This window comes from Agelaius tricolor, unplaced genomic scaffold (genome assembly GCF_023055355.1).
Source record: "Agelaius tricolor isolate 1412-34295 unplaced genomic scaffold, bAgeTri1.0.p SCAF_60, whole genome shotgun sequence".
Classification (NCBI taxonomy): Eukaryota; Metazoa; Chordata; class Aves; order Passeriformes; family Icteridae; genus Agelaius; species Agelaius tricolor.
In genome coordinates, this window is record NW_027269320.1 from 451,664 (window position 1) to 467,435 (window position 15,772).

Sequence of the window (15,772 nt, forward strand, 5' to 3'; positions counted from 1 at the left end):
TTGTCCTTGAAGAGAATTCAAAAGTCTTTATAGATATATTACTGCTTATGTAAATACAAACACCTTCATGTTAACATGTAGAGATACATTCTGATTAACATTATTGACAGACCAATGGAAGAGGAAAAATAATCAGATTTTATAGGCTGACTTCTTCCCTCTAATACCTGGCCTTTCTGGCTGAGATGCCAGACTCATGACCATACTGCTTAATTCTTTTTCAGTTAAAGATGATGCAGAGTTGTGAGAAAAGCTGTGCCTCCAATGAGGCCTGGCCTTGTACACATCTAGTAAAAAAGATATTTCTGTGTTTGAAGTTTCTCAAAAGGCAGATCTTTGCCGTGGAAATGCAACTCTCAGTCAGTGACTGTGTTGGCAGAAGATGAAATAAAATGCAGCTTGTGCCTTTTCTGTGTTTATCTTTTTGTGTGCGGGTTTTAGAGTTTGTTTTGTGTTGCTGCCTTTGCCCTGCTCTTTTCCCCGCGGGTGTTTTGGGGGAGCAGAGGTGCAGCGGCCCCGGGGGCGCTGTGGCGGCCGAGCCAGGCGAGCCCAGAGCGGGCCGCATTCACGGCCGCAGGGCCCTGCTGGGATCCATGGATAATGAGAGGATTGGCCCGCGCAATGAAGGGATGACTATTGTGTGAATATTAAGAGAAGCTTTATTGATGTGTAGTTATGTCATTGCACTTTAAATGTCCTCTCTTCTCCCCATAGTTTCCCTTTATTGTAGGGCTTTCCCTCTGCCCTGTGGGCGGCACAGGCCCCTGCTCTGGCGCAGAGCTGCTTGATTACTTCTGTCTGATAGGAGGCAGGAGCCTTACCTACTGTGTTTGTGCACCTTGAAAACGTGTTGCTATAGGGTTTTTTTAAGTTTATTTCGTTTTCTGACTAAATTCTGATTGTTTTATATAGTTTTACAGTTACTGGAGAGATTGAAAAGCGGTAAATGCAACGCCTTATTACCTATCAAATTTTAACATGGTCTGATATTTTTAACAAGAATGCTAACAAATTTGCCATATAAAATGATGCCAGATACAGTCACAAAAAGCTGTTGGGTTGTTCAGCAATATGCTAAATTGCACGTTATTATATTTATTTTTCAGTAACCCTGCACTTTAAAAAGTCGTACTGAATTTCTGTTTCCATGGAATTTGCAGTTCCCATGAGTTTTTCTCATAACTGATTTACTTAGAATTCCAATATGCTTTTTACAACTTTAATCCCTCCAGTACACCATCATGCTGTTATTTCATTTATGGCTTATTCACCTTTCAGTTGTCTAACAGATAATAACCAGTGAAAACCTTCATGAGATAATACCCTCACAAGAGTGAGCTGTTTCAACATCAGAACATAGGAGCCTTTTTTAAATGAATGAAAAGGGGGAGATGTCATAGACAGGTAGAATAATGATAAAAGAAAGGCCTTATGAAATCAGGCCTTGTTCTGCAATATTAACAGCTGGCCTGTCATCTCTTCTAAGTGCAGAGAAGCAGTTACAAGTTCCCATGTGAAGCTATTTTGAGAATGAGAGTTTGTTAACAATCTGTTCTGAGGGTGAAAAACAAATGTACCTGCAACAACAAGGGATTTGTCCCATGAGAATCAGTGCAGAGAACAAGTAAACAATACAATAGAGAGATTTGATGCACAAGTAAAATATATTTTATTAACCAATAGCGTAATTAGAAAGAAATCTATTAACTAATTAAAGTTGCACACGAGGTCTGAAACTGTAGAAACTGAGTTGAGTGATTAAAGAATAATCTTTCCCTGCCTGAAAAAACTGAGTCCCAAGAAGGGGTAACCTCCCCATCAGCACAGATGACACCCAGTCATTGTGGAACATCATCATCTGACTGTCCCCTCTGTAACTTTGCTTTGCATCTCCAGCTGAGATGACTAAAGATTGCTTTGGTCTCTACATTTTTGTTCAGGTTTCTTCTTCACCTTCTCCTGAGGCTTATTGGTCTTCTGACCTTGGTTTCCAGCTGCATGCTGGAACTTGTTTCCCTTCTGGATCACAGGTATCTGCACAGTACCCTGAACTCTGTTCCAGTAGGAGAAATTCTGCTGCAATGACTCATAGATCTGAAACCTCTGGATCAAGTTCTCCATCTCAGCTGCGTCCTCTGGGATTTCAGTTTCTCCCTTCTTTGGGGCTTTGGTTCTCCCCTTCTTTTGGGCTTTGGTTCCCCCCTTCTCTGGGGCTTTGGTTTCATCCTTCTTTGAGGTTTTGGGTTCCCCCTTCTCTGGGGCTTTTGCTTCCCCCTTCTTTGGAGCTTTGGTTTCCTTCTCTGGGATTTTGGTTGCCTTTCTCTCTGGGGATTTAGTTTCCTTTTCTGGAGGTTTGTTTTTCTTCTCTGGGGGTTCGGTTGCCTTCTTTAGGATTTTCGTCTCCTTCTTCTCTGGGGGTTTGGTTTCCTTCTTTTCTGGAGGTTTGTTTTTCTTCTCTGGGATCATGGTTTCCTTCCTCTCTGGAGCCTTGGTTTCCTTCTTCTCTGGGGGTTTGGTTTTCCCCTTCTCTGGTTTTGGAGGTTGCTTCCCCACAGAGACACCCTTCTTGTCCTTCTTCCGCTTCTCTTCCTCCTTCCGCCTTTCTTCCTCCTTCCGCCTCTCTTCCTCCTCTAAGGCTTTTGCCTCTTCCTCACGCTTTTGAGCCAGCTGCTTCAGCTCCCTTCAGCAAACAAAACAGAAAAAATCGCTGAGAGTCCCCACCAGAAACTTGGGCTCAGCAGTCCTGGCCGGCCCTGCACTTCATTCCTTGACCCTGAGGCCAGGCAGAACCACGAGACCATTTCCGTGAATTTTTCTCAACCCACAGAGGTTGGGAACATCCCAAGTGATGCCATTGGTGCAAGGGGACCTCCAGGACCAGCCAAACCTGAACCTTGCCATCATAAGGTCTTGGCTGTGCAAGCTCCCTCTTAAGGCACAGCCAGACACCTCCAGCCCACTGCCAAAGGCTGATCCAGCAGCTCTCTGTGCTGATGCCTGAAAATGCTCTTTGTCTCTTGATTTCCCAGTTTAAAGCAGATCACAGATTGCTGACATCTGCTTATCTCTCCTACAATTCTCACTCAGCTCATTCAGCACCCCTCAGGGCACAGCCTGCTCCTTAATGAGAATAATCCTATCAGTAAGAAAGCAAAGGCTGCAGGAACTCCTCTCCTGCAAGACAGGCTCTTGTCAGCCAGATTTCCTGCAGGAACCCAGCTGTGAGCAAGCAAACCGGTGCTCTCTGCCATGAAAGCCATCTGAAACAGCCTCATCTGTCTCCTCCCCATGAAACCAACTTCAGCCTGGGCTGAAGGAAGTGCTGATACACAGACTTGCTTTAACCAGCCTCCACTCTCAGCTCCACACTTTGCCTGTGTGTCCTGAGCTGGGCTGCCTTGCTGGAGCTGAGCTTCTCCTGGGCTGGCCTACTGCTGCAGCTGAAGGGGAGCCTAAAGGACGTGAGCTTCTGTGGGTGGTGTCCCACCATAAGGAGAAGCCTGGCAGATCAGCATTGCAAGGACTTGCAATGCTGTGGCAGGAGCAGGACCCAAACCAAGCTTTGCTCTGTGCCCCACACCTGCCCATACCACAATCCCACTGTTTTGGTGAAGGGAGATGATCAAGAAGGTGCAACTCAACACCATGGACCTAAAGACACCTCTAGAGGCAGTGCCAAGGCAAGCCCAGAGCCCAGCTCCCTGCAGGCAGCATCTAAGCCAGGAGGGCTCAGCACTCCAATAGAGAAGAAGATCTTCTGTCTCAACAGAAGAAGGTCCTTCCTCTCTTGGGAGCCAGGGAGCTCAGAATGGCCATCCCTGTGCTGCTTCTGGCCTTTGCTATCCAGCACCTCTGAGCTCAGAGTCCTTGGAGCAGGGAAGCCCTCCAGGGACAATAACCCATGGAACAGCAGTAACCCATGGAAGCCTTACTCACTTTTTCCTCCCTATGAGCTTCCTTTCCAGTGCTATTTTATCCACTTCTGCTTTCCTCTGCAGAGCTTTCTCTCGCTGCAGTTCTTTAGCACAAAGAGGAGAAACCATGAGTGACTGCAAGCTGACCTGGGTGCTCTGGGTCAGCTGCAAGGATTCACAGCTTTTCCTGACCCAGCCTATCATCCCAGGAGATATTGGGGAGCTTGTATCCCCCCCCAGAATTCAGACAATCCCCCAAGCTATGGCCGGGCAGTAAAGTCCCCATGCCCTCGGATCCCAGGAAAGGAGACTCGGTGAAAGCAAGATGAGATTGTTCTTTTGTTGCTAGGAAGGTGCAAATATAAAAGAGCCAGTGATATTAGATCTGGTCCTATTGGCTGAGAAACTCATCCAGCCCTAGTCTTTGTGGCTAAGGGACACAAGGAAATATCCTGATTATTTCCCCAGTCTATGGCAGGCAGATAGGAGCTTGCTTTGGCTACACTCAGGGTTGGTAGAGGATGCCACAGCCCTTCAGCCAAGAGCTCCTCCACCAAGCTGGGGAACAGGCAGCTGCTAAAAGAATGGGCTTTCCCTGGAGAGCAAGGTGACAGAGAGAGTTCAGGGTGTATGGGCTGGACCACAGGCAAAACAGACACCACCAAACCCTCACTGTTTTTCTGACCTGCTGCTGCCTTGCCCATGGCCTTGGCCTTGACCTCAGACTCAGCCCTGGCCTTGGCTTCTGCCATGGGCTTGAGCTCTGCCTGTTGAGCCTTTGGCCTCCTGTGTGCTTCGTGGTCCTGCAGCACCTCTGGAGGCAGTGTCTCACCCATGGCACGTGGAGGCATAACAAAGCTCTTTTGGTACTCAGACCCCACTGCCATCCGCAGGATCTGTATGTGGAGGGAAGAGAAACCATACGCAAGATTCCTTTTCTTGCCTTTCATCACACAGACTCAATCAACCCATTTTCTGTCTCCTCCCTTCCTCCCAATAACACCAACTATTTAGTTTAGGTCCTCCCACAGCATGTCAGCAGAGCTGGCTTTGCCCTGGGGATTGCCTCCATCTCCCTGGCACAAGCCTGGGAATGCTGGAGTGCTGTGAAGCTTGGGCAGCGTGTACATGGGGACCAGACCTGCCTTCTCACCTTCTCCTCCTCAAGGTACTGCTCATCAAAATCCAGTGAGTGAGACTCACAGGGCACCTACACAGCACCAGGCAGCTCTGGCAGCACACAGAGCTGTGGTAACAACCATGTGAGGGCCAGCAATAAATGAACCAGGGCACACAGGCCCTCTGCCCTCTGAGGGGTCACCCACAGCCAGGAGAAACAGAGACAGCACTGAGGCATTCCAGGAGAAAAGGCACCTGCATGCAAGTATTGGCAAGCAACATAGATGCAACAAGGGAGTCACCCAGGGCAACACAGACAGGGCCAGCAGCTGGAAATATCTGTGGGCTTTTGACTGGAAAAGAGTGAAGTGGGGATTATTCTGGGACAGTCTCTCCAACGGTAGTGACTGGAAGCCCAACTTCTTCCCTTGATTATTGTGTGGATTAAGCAAGAGCTTTAGACAAGAGCATCTCCTTGGAGGTCAGGCTTTAGGTGTGGATCAGCAAAGAGATGTCTCAGGGACACACCCCTCAGAGCACCCTCACTGGGACCCTGCCTGCCCCAGAGGCAGTGTTAGGTACCCTGAAAAAGAGGCATTCCCAGCATTGTGGAGAGGGTTGGAGATGGCCATTTTAGAGCAGCTTGGATGCCAGATGTGTCCCTCAAAGGTTGGGCTTCCAAGCCCCAGAGCCAACAAAGGGGCTGGGAAGGGAGCCCTGGAGCGAGGTGGGCAGGAACCTGCTGGCCGTGGTGCCAAGGCAAGGAGCTGTGCCAGGGATGTGTGTGGTACCTGTAAGCCACAGTTGATCTCCTGGGGCCTCACGGAGTAGCGGACACGTGAGATCTCCCCGGTCACCAGCACCTCGTAGGTGGGGCCTCCCTCCACGTGGCACAGCGCCGTGACATCGGAGATGGTGTTGAGGTGGCCAGAGTAGGTGAAGGAGACCTGCTGGCTCTCACCTGGCTGCAGCACACCTGACATTGGCAGGATACTGAAAGCCTGGATGGAAGACAGGAGAGATTGAGCTGTTGAGCATGGCAATGGATGCAGAAGAGCATCTTGGAGCAAAGTGCAGCTGTACCTGGAGGGGCCTATTCCCCAAACACTGCCAGAATCACCCTCATCTCATCCTGCATCCATGCCACTGACCAGTGCAGGGACCATGGGGAAAATCTTCTCCCACACTCACAGATCAATGCATTAATTAGTACATTACGTGAAAGTGACCTGGGATGTCTCCTGGCAGTAGAAATTCTCTCTGATGCACAACTTGCCTTTAAAAAGCATTTCTTACTGCTTTTAGAAAAGGAGGAGGCTCAGAGTGAGAGCTCTCGGAGCTGAGCGAAGGACTCCAGCCCAGCTCATCTGACTCCTGAGGCTCTTCCCCTCTCTCTGATTTAAATGCTGCTTTCTCAAGGTGCTACAGCAAAAGCTCCTGCAAAAGTTTCCTATGGACCACCTGAGGAGTTCCAGGGGGAGCAGTGCCCTCCATAGGTGCTGCAAAGTGTCCTTGGGCAGCCCTACAACGTGTCCTGCATGGCCTCTCCAACTACCAGTTGCTTCAGCAGCACTTTGTGATGGGCCTGCAGGGATGGGAGGCCCCTCTGTGGCCAATGCTGAGGCCCACCAGTGGCACTGGGAGCTCCAGCCCTGCTTGCCACACTGACAATGTGCAAGTGAGACAGATTCCCTCCTGCCTTCTCCGCTCCCAGGGGAGCGTGCGCCACGTCCAGGGAGCACCTGAATCCCTCCAAGCCTCGTGGCAGGTGAGGGTTTGCAGGAGTTGGTGCTGGCACCTGGAAAACATGCCATTTTCTGTGCTGGGAGGAAGAGACAGCCACTTTGCAAAGTCTCCCTTTGTGAGACAGCTTCAGGGCCAGCAGTGCAATAGCAGCTCTGGGTGAAAGCAGAGCCCTGCAAACAGGGAGTCTGGCTGCCTTGGGAAGAGGCTCCATGGAGATCAGGATCATCCCAGCTTGCTCTGGGAAGGAAGCTGGAGGTGTTACCATGATGATGCAGAGAAAAGGCTCATCTTACTTTGGGAAAGAAACAAGGCAAAAAAAAATCCCACACTCAGCACAGGCCTGTAGGTTCTGAGTCAGCTTCTCCAAGGAAAACTCTCCTATTTCTCCCTCCCACACAGCCCATGTCCAGCCACTGGCCCTGCTGCCCAGCCCACTGTCAGCACAGCAGAGCCGGGCAGCAAAAAGGGAGCTCAGCATGAGCAGGACTTGGTGCTGGCAGGCTGGGGAGGCAGCACAAGCAGTAGCGGTACAAGAAAATCTACCTCTGCTCCTGGAGATTGGGCAAAACCCCACGATTCTTTCAGGGCTGTGGCTGCCTCCTCCACATTTCTAATCCTCAAGCGTCTCCTTAGAGATGCCGAGGATACCAAACTGGGTCTCTTCCCCTTTGGTGGTTGGGGTTGGAATTTAGATGGGTAAGGCTCACATCTGGAAAAGAACACAACTATGAACAGGGACCTGCAGTGGGAGGGAGGGACACCTGCACGAGCAGCTCCTGGCCAGGATGCAGCCCCTGGGTGGGTGCTGGCACGTTGACCTGAGAAATGGTTTGATCCAGCCCTTCCCAATCCAGGCTGGAGCAGGTCTGTTCTAAAGGCAGCCCAGGGATGACACTGAGGTGCTGCAGCAGCTGCAACTGCTTGCATTGAGCAACTACAGAGGACAGGCATGAACACCTGGTGGGGATGCAAAAAGCACAGTGGGACAGGGAAAGACAGAGAAGGCAGCAAAAAGGTGAGATCTGAGGCACCGAGGGGCAGACCCAGCCAGTGCCCAGCCAGCAGAGCCCCCCCAGTGCCCAAGGCCAGAAACTCTGCAGCTCCACCAGAGATTTATCAGGAATGTTCCCCTGACACTGCTGGGGGGTTGGTTGACATTTCCCAACTCTCCCAGGCGACTCAGGTCGCATTCCCCATCCATCCATCCATCCATACATACACAGGCTGTGGTGCTGGGATCCTGCCAAGCTCTGCCAGCCTTGGGCTTGGGGAGATTTCTGCCAGCTGTCCTGAGCTCCGTAGTTGTGCTCTCTGTTCCAGGAAGCAAGCAAGAAGGATTAAAAAAAAAAAAAAAAAACACAAAACAAACCACAACAGGGAAACCTAAAAAACCTTCAACAGCTTAACCTTGCTCAAGTTATTTCTTTAGGGACAGCTACCACTCTCCAGCTGAAATGCTGGGCTTTTGGGGAAAAAGAAAATTACATGTTCACCTCCAAATCAAAAAGGATTAAGGTAAGAGAACCTTTCCAACTAAAAATTATTGGCCCAAAGCTTTTACCTTTGCAAGAAATCCCTTGTTAAGACCAGGCTGACAGTTAAACAACTGGTCCTTCTGGTGGGGAGAAACCCTCCTCTCTAAGGGAAGCAGCCTGATAGTTGAAAGCAACTGTTTGGTCAAACTTCAGGCTCCCTGGCGCAGCCTGCATTGCCTGTCCTTCCTGTTCACTGATTTACAGGCAGTGCCACAATGGCCCAGGTTCCGATGTCTGGTGCCATCCAGGGAATTTGGCATTGCCATTTCCATATGTTTTAATATAAGTTTCAATCCTTGCAACCACCCTTCAAATGCCAGCTTTCCTTTCTTTTACAGAAAGCTCAAGGTTCCCAGAAGTCTTCTGACGTCCTCTTTTGTGCTCAGAGAGATGACATTTTCAAACAGATGTTTCCAAAGTTAACAGCATTTGAAAGAAGAATGAACTCAAATGCCCCTGGATTCCAGCTTAGCCGAGCTCCATTCTGTGTCAGACCCTGAGATTGCCACCTCTAAGGCAGGAGCTGTTTGTGCCCCCCATCCCTCCTGTCCTTCTCCCCAGCAGCCTGGGCCTGTTTTCCCCGGCAGAATCCCTGTCCCTGTGCACCCTGCCACGAGCAGCTGCACACAGGCTCACATCTCCCCTTGTCCTCACCAGTGGGTTTCTCTCATCCCCGAACACGCCGATGACAACGTTGGTGCGATGAGTGCCCAGGGCCTGCACTTCCACAACAACTGGGATCTCTGCTGTGCTCTGGGGCTGCACAATCCCACAGGGCTTGGGGCTGGAGTAGAGCACAGCAGAGTCCTCCTTGCGTTTCTGGAAGGGACAGAATGAAATGCAACTTCAGAGGCACCTCTGGAGAAACTTTAGACTCCTTAACATCCACCGCAACAGCAACTTACACACACGTTTCAAACTCCCCAGCACAAAGGTAAAAGGCACACACAAGATGCAAGAATTGTAGGCTTAGCACTCCCAGGGGAGCCTGCAAGGAGGCTGCCAGCACAGGCATTGGTGTCTGTGGATGCAGCAGCTTTTCACAACCCTCTCAGATCTCCCACATGAAAACACCCTGAAGACCAGAACATCAACTGTTTCCTCAGGAGCTTCAACTGCCTCCTAAAGTTTACAGTCGGGTAGGATCCTGCTCTCAGCAGATCTATAAGGCTGAATAGAAACCAGTTCTTATCCAAACCCTTTTTTCCCCTAATAATCTCCTCAGTAATATTTGACAGAAGGAGGTGGATGTGATGCCAAACCTGGGGAATGAGCCCGTAGCAGCCAGGAAGGTGGCTGGGATTCCTAATGAGGATCTTCCTCTCATATGGCACCTTCAGGTGGCACTCATCATACATCAGGACTGGGGAGGACACTTGGAGCTCAGGAACGAGACATCTGGGCAGAGAGATGACCCCAGGGCAATCAGAGATACTGAGAGAATGGAGAACGTTTCCCCCCAAAGATTGTGCAATGGAGCAGAACACATTGGTCACTGTCAAATGCACATTGAACAGCCCTACAGGGATAAATTGCCTTCTACCTCTTCCCACTCCAACATGTCTTGTCAAGGAGGGGCAAACCCTGAGAGGCAGCACCCAGAGGCTGCCAAGTGCCCCAGGCAGAGCACTTTGAGCCACAGCTGCCTCAGCCCCTCCTTTACCCAAGAAGGCTTGCAAGGACTCCTGGAACAGTCCCAGTGAGCCACGAGCTCTGGGGGAGCCTTCCCAACAAGGATCAGGGCTCCCTAAGGCTCAAGGAACACACAACTCCAATGTCTCAGTAAAAATGACTCCCTTCTCTGCCATGGTGCTGCTGCCCTGCCTGAGAACTCAGCTCTTTGCCCCAGCCCTGGAGGGCACGAGACAGCAGCTGCCCCACAGAGGGGCTGATCAGCCCCTGCCAGGCCCTGCAGCTCCCTGGCTCCTGCACTGCACAGCTCCAGGCCCTGCCTGGCCCCAGCTCCACCTGCTTGACAAAATGGCAGCCCAGGCACTGCCTGCATGGCTCTGCCTGGGACAGGGAACAGCGCCAGGGAGCTGCATCCCTCTTGGCATCACACTGACACCCACAGCAGCACAGCAGCATGGAATTCTGCTGCAGCAACAACGACTTTTGGTCTCAACTCTGACAACATTAAAGCTCAAAATGGGAAGCAGAGGGAAGGAGAATAACTGGAGCTGACCTGCCACACCAAGGGCTGCTTTCCCCTCGTCAGACCTTGCCCTCCCCACTCTTGCTGGGAGCCACTTCCCCCCTGCCATGGGCCCTCATGGACAGAGCCAGACCCTGACTCTCAGCAGCTGCTTGGTGTGGCCCAAACCAGTGCACGGTGCTCACCACCAGCACAACTCCACCTCTTGCAGAAGAAGGAGAGGAGGCCCTTGGGAAATTTGTTCCACCTCAAGCACCAAAAACCAGGCCAAGAAATGATATCATTCCTGGTGCCTTTAGCAGAGGGCCCAGGCCCATGCTGGGCTGTGAGCAGGGGTGCTTTTCACCACAGGCTGCTGCCCAAGCACTGCTGTTCTCATGTCCAGCTGGCACAACATGAGGCCATTCAGCAGCACTTCTCCTTGGCAGCTGCAGCCAGCAAAGCCTGGGCGAGGCAGTGCCTGGGGGGGCCAGGCAAGGGCTGGTACCTGGCTGTGATGACCACTGATGCCACTCCCTCACCAAAACCCTCCAGGTCCACCAGCAATCTCCTGTAGAACTCCATCACCGTGTTGGAGCACAGGGTCACCTGGTGCAAGAGAAGAACAGTCAATTCTTCCTTACATAAGCTCATTACCCACGTGTGATATCCTCCAGTTCCTGAGGGAGGATTTGGCCTTAATTCTTCTGCTGCTCCATGTTTAGAGCACAGTCTCAGAGTAACAAAAGCCTTCTGGCAATGCCAGATTTGTTAAACACCCCTTGCTATCAGGTCAGCTACTTTAAAACATTAGACTAAAGCTCTATGCACCACTGCATTCAAATTAAGGGGCCAATTTTTCATCTGACTACAAAGACATCCATGCAGAGGAAACCCGACTTGAACACAATGAGTTCAGCTTCACAGCAGGAAGCTGAGGGCAAAGTGTGGCCCAGCAGGTGCTCGGCAGTTCATGGCTGCAGAGTTTTTTGTCCCCACTGGAGATTCCTGCAGTGAACACAAATCATTCTGCTCCCCAGGAGGGGGGAAATGAGACCAAGAAGAAAAGCTAACTGCTTTATCCAATGACATCTCTCTAACAGCCACCTTCTGCCCTCATCCTTCTGCTGCCCACTTGCAATCAAATAACTCGCTCTCAAAAACACAAGAATGGCTTCAGGCCTTGACCATAAGGTATGTGACCTCAGCATATGAATTTGGAAACCAAACAGTGCTCCTTGAGGAACATCCCGAGTAAGCCAGCTAGCAGAGGCCTCCCAGCAGTGCAGATCTCTCACTGCCAGGATGCTCAGAGCTGGCACCAGAGCTAAAGCCCTCCCACACTCCAGTGCAGCTCCAGCCCTGGTGCTGCAGCGTCTGTGGCTGGGCTCTGGCCGTACCTCGATGTCCTGGTGTCCCTGGGGGAGGATGGTGCCTTGGCTGGGATTGATGGTGAACTCCCTGGGCTCCACATAGAAATGAATTCCCTCCCTCCAGGCCGGGTCAGTGTCCCTGCGGATCTGATCCACGCTGTCCACAGCCGGCTGCGTGCCATCGTCCGACATGCGGAGCTGGAACGTCAGGGGCACCGGGGAGCTGTTGGTGAGGCGGCAGCGCCGCGTGTAGGGAAAGCCTGGGGAAGGACACAAATATCCATTCAGGCACCCACTAGGGCATGATCCTGGGGGAATATCCTGGCAGGATGAAAGTGGGATTGGAGTTGAGCTCTTTATTAGCTAAACTACAGCTCAGCGAGAAGCTGCGTGAGGAATTAATCATCACTGAGTTCCCTTGGACACAGATTCCAGACTGCAGCCTTGAAAATGCCCACTCCTAGCCCTGCTGAACACTGCACGCTTCTCTCTTTGTGATGGGAAAGAGCTCCCTCCCCTGCCCCAAACCAGCACCAGCTCTCTCTCAGTGATGAGTGTGCACCCAGACGCAACATTTACTCTGAGAATTCAAGCTGTCAAATTCCCTGGTCAGCCTGCCAACACTCCCACCGTTTTCAAGATATATAAACAGTGAGTTGTCATTGAGAAGAAGCTACAGCAAAAGTGAGGATGGAATCAGGAACTAGAACGTGATGCAAAGCACCCTAATGCAGCTTGTCTCTGCAGGATCCTTAAGGCATCTCTTGGTTTGGGCCAAACAGACTGAGCACGTGACAGCTCAGAGCCCACTCAACTGGGGCACACCCAAGCCTTGCTTTGAGATCAGCAATTAGGAACCAGGTCCCACCTCACCCAAGAAACAGGGACATCACAGCCATGCTGCTCACTGTGATTGCTGCCTGCAAGGGTTTCCCCCACTCTAGCTCTGAGATTTGCTTTCCATCCTGCAAAGGCAGAGATACAGCCACTCATGGTGGGGATGTCCTGCAGAGCCCGCAGAGCAGCCACAGCCTGCTCTGCAGTGCACATCTGGCTGGGCTGGCAGCTCTGTGGGGAGGAGACTTCTCCCCAGGCCTGCTCACCAAGAGTCACTGGAACACAGATGGGGAGAACAAACAACTGCAGCTGCAGCCCAGAGCTTCTCTGTGCCCATCCAAGTGACCACTGCCAGCTCCAGCAGGGACTCCAGCAGGGAGGCAAGAGAGGCACAAAAAGGACAAACCCAGGTGGCAAAACCTCAAATGAGACTGAGGCCAGCACATGCAGACAACAGTCAACAGTTACAAAGAAGCAAAGATCCAACAGCTGCCTTCAGCTGAAGAGACCTTAGGAATGAAATGGCATTCAGCAGGATCAATCTCCTGCTTCAGAACCATATTTCCATCTGTTGCCTTTCTTGTATCATTTCTTCAAAAGGCAGCTTGACAAGTGCCTCCGTGGTGATGCAGGCTGCGGCAGAAGCAGCTCAGGAAAGGCAATGTGTTTCCATCAGAAGTTCATAAATTTCATTGTCCTGGGTTTAGGCTTGGCAGTGAATGTTGCCCTTGGTCTGGGAAGGGGGATAGGGGTTTTGGGGGGTTTTGGCCCCTGGCTGGGCTTTTCCGCTGGGGTTTTTGGGAGCTGTGGCGTGATGCCGTGGGCGGCTGTGCAGTGGGAGCTGAGGCTGGGCAGGGAGCGGAGCTTCCCTTCCTCCCGCTGGGGATCGCAGCTCGGCCGCTGCTGCTGCGGGAGGTTGTGTGCTTGGCCCGGGACTGCCCTGGCTGCAGCTCAGCGCTGCCATCGGCCCTGCCTGCCTGCCCCGCTCCTGCCTGCTGCTGCTGGGCACTGCCCACATCCCCCTGCCCTTTGGGGGTCTGCAAAAGGAGCATTTCCTCTTTCCCTTCCCTTCCCTTCCCGCACCGGCTGGGAGGGGATCCCTGCCCTGCCAGAGCCCACAGCTCCTCCTGCTGTGACCACAACTCCACCAAAGGGGAAAAACGGGACTTGGCCCCTGGGAAACGTCTGTTCTTGCCTTCTTGTCTGTGCTCTCCTGAGACAGTCTAGGAAAGAACTGTTATTCCTTTTCCCATAGTTTTGCCTGGGAGCCCTGTCATTTCAAAGGGATAATAATTTGGAGGGAACGGCTCATCTTTCCATTGCAGGAAGATTCCCACCTTCATTGGCAGACATCTGTCTTTTCAAGCAGCACAGAGACACCAGAAAATACTGACTTTCTATTCCTTGCTTCTATTGGATCTCACAATGGCAAAATGCCCCCTGAGGCAGCAGCAGCAGCAGCCCTGCAGTTGACAGCCTGAAGAGGCTGCTGGGGCAGACCAGGAGTGAGGGATGCTTTTCTGTTGGAAGGCACAGATCCCTGACGCTGTGTCCCAGCCCAGGCAACACTCACCAAGGGAGATGTCCCCGAAGTCGAGCTCAGGGAGGTCGAAGTGTAAACTTGGTGCAGTGACGCTGCCCCTGGAGGCCGAGGACAGAGCAGGAAAGGGCTCGGTTAAAGGCATTGCAAAGGTCCGGCTGTCGTGGCTCAGGGCACAAAACCTGGGCTCAGGGCACCCTGGGTTTCCAACCAACACAGCACCGTGTGCTCAGCACAGGGCCCTGTGCACAGGGGGCAGCTCAAGCCAAGGGGCAGCAGCCAACAGCCCCTGATGGGCTCTGGGCACAGGGCAGGCAGGAGAAGCCCCTGGCTTGCTGGGGGTCTCATGAAGGACCCTGAACACACACCCAGACAGGGCTCCGTGCCTCAGTTTCCCCATCTGCAATGGGATGGACATCAAGGTGTCCCCACAAGCTTCTGTAAGCAGCCCTGCCAGCCACAGGTGCCCTGCTTTGCTCCTTCTTAGCTGCAACTGCTGTTCCCATGGAGGAGCTTTCCCAGGAGAGTTTGACCCACCCAATCATTACAGACACAGTTCTGAGACACAAATCCAGGGCATTCCCAAACATCCTCTGGAAAGAGCAGCAACAGTTCTACCCAGGGGACAAATGAATCCTAGAGGAAAGGACCAGCTTGTCAGCAGTGCCCCAGCTGGCACAGCCAAGAGCAAGAGCTTCAACAAGCAAACAAGGCTGTCCTGAATCTAGCACAGCACCTCACCTGGCCTTGAACTCAGCAGACACACTCCAAAAGCCACCAACATCCACTGAAATCAGCACTTGAAGCTGCACAACACTCACCAGAGTTGATTTCATGGTTGAAGCCAATCAGTGCCCACTCTGCCTTTTGGTTCCAAATCAAGGAGCAGTGACCTGGGCCTTGTGTTGTATTCACAGGACTGGCCCTGGCTCTGCTCTGCACATCTCAACAAGAGACACCTGCCCTTGCTCCAGGAGAAAGCTGCTTATGCACAAACACCCCATGACCACTTTGGGGGAGGGACAGAGGAGAATCAATTCTTTGATGGTGAAAGGTTCCCTCTTGATTTCCAAAAGAAAAAAGCAGCACTTTTCCTCCAAAAACAAAGCCAGCATCATTGTTTCTCCACTATGGGCACACCTACTCACCACTTTTCTCTTGCTAAGGAATAACTTCTCTGTTCTTTTTTATCCATCTCCCTTATCTTATTGCTATCATCCAGTGCAGATTGCTTTCATTTCTTGACTGCCTTGAGCCAGTGCCTGCCAAGAGCAGCAGCCCAGCTCCAAAGCTGCAGAGCAGCCAGCATCAGCTCTCCTGCTCACACTGCATTATCCTGCCAGCACATGGCTCAGGCTGGCAGGGACAAGGCCTCACGCTGCTGTGGTGCTGAGGACTGAGCTCTGCCTCCCCTATGACCACCCCTTCTCCCTTTTGCTGGGCCAGGATTGTCTCTTGCCATGTGTTCCAGATTGCAATGCAAGATCTTTTCCATTACCATCTGTATGGCAGACTACCTTTGTCAAGTGGGCAGTTTGCTTTATCTCTCTCTTTGAGTGACCACAATCACTCCT

At 51.8% G+C, this 15,772-nt stretch overlaps 1 protein-coding gene across 1 annotated transcript; it reads right to left on the bottom strand.

Annotated features, from left to right (window-relative positions):
* Positions 1–1,710: 1,710 nt before the first annotated feature.
* LOC139605116 (neurofilament heavy polypeptide-like) lies at positions 1,711–7,440 on the bottom strand. Its single transcript, XM_071456504.1, has 5 exons — positions 7,323–7,440; positions 5,825–6,034; positions 4,600–4,810; positions 3,937–4,018; positions 1,711–2,680 (listed from the first exon to the last, which is right to left on the bottom strand). The coding sequence occupies exons 2-5, from the start codon at positions 6,014–6,016 to the stop codon at positions 1,906–1,908; spliced, it is 1,260 nt and encodes a 419-aa protein (XP_071312605.1). The 5' UTR covers positions 6,017–6,034; positions 7,323–7,440; the 3' UTR covers positions 1,711–1,905.
* Between the last annotated feature and the right edge of the window lie 8,332 nt (positions 7,441–15,772).

Bases quoted from the DNA above. Each gene is read 5' to 3' on its own strand.
- LOC139605116 (XM_071456504.1), bottom strand. From the start codon at position 6,016: ATGTCAGGTGTGCTGCAGCCAGGTGAGAGCCAGCAGGTCTCCTTCACC. The intron at 4,811-5,824 runs GTACCACACACA...CTCCACATACAG, and splicing joins AGATCAACTGTGGCTTACAG to ATCCTGCGGATGGCAGTGGG. The intron at 2,681-3,936 runs GTGAGTAAGGCT...TGTTTGCTGAAG, and splicing joins AAGCTCATAGGGAGGAAAAA to GGAGCTGAAGCAGCTGGCTC.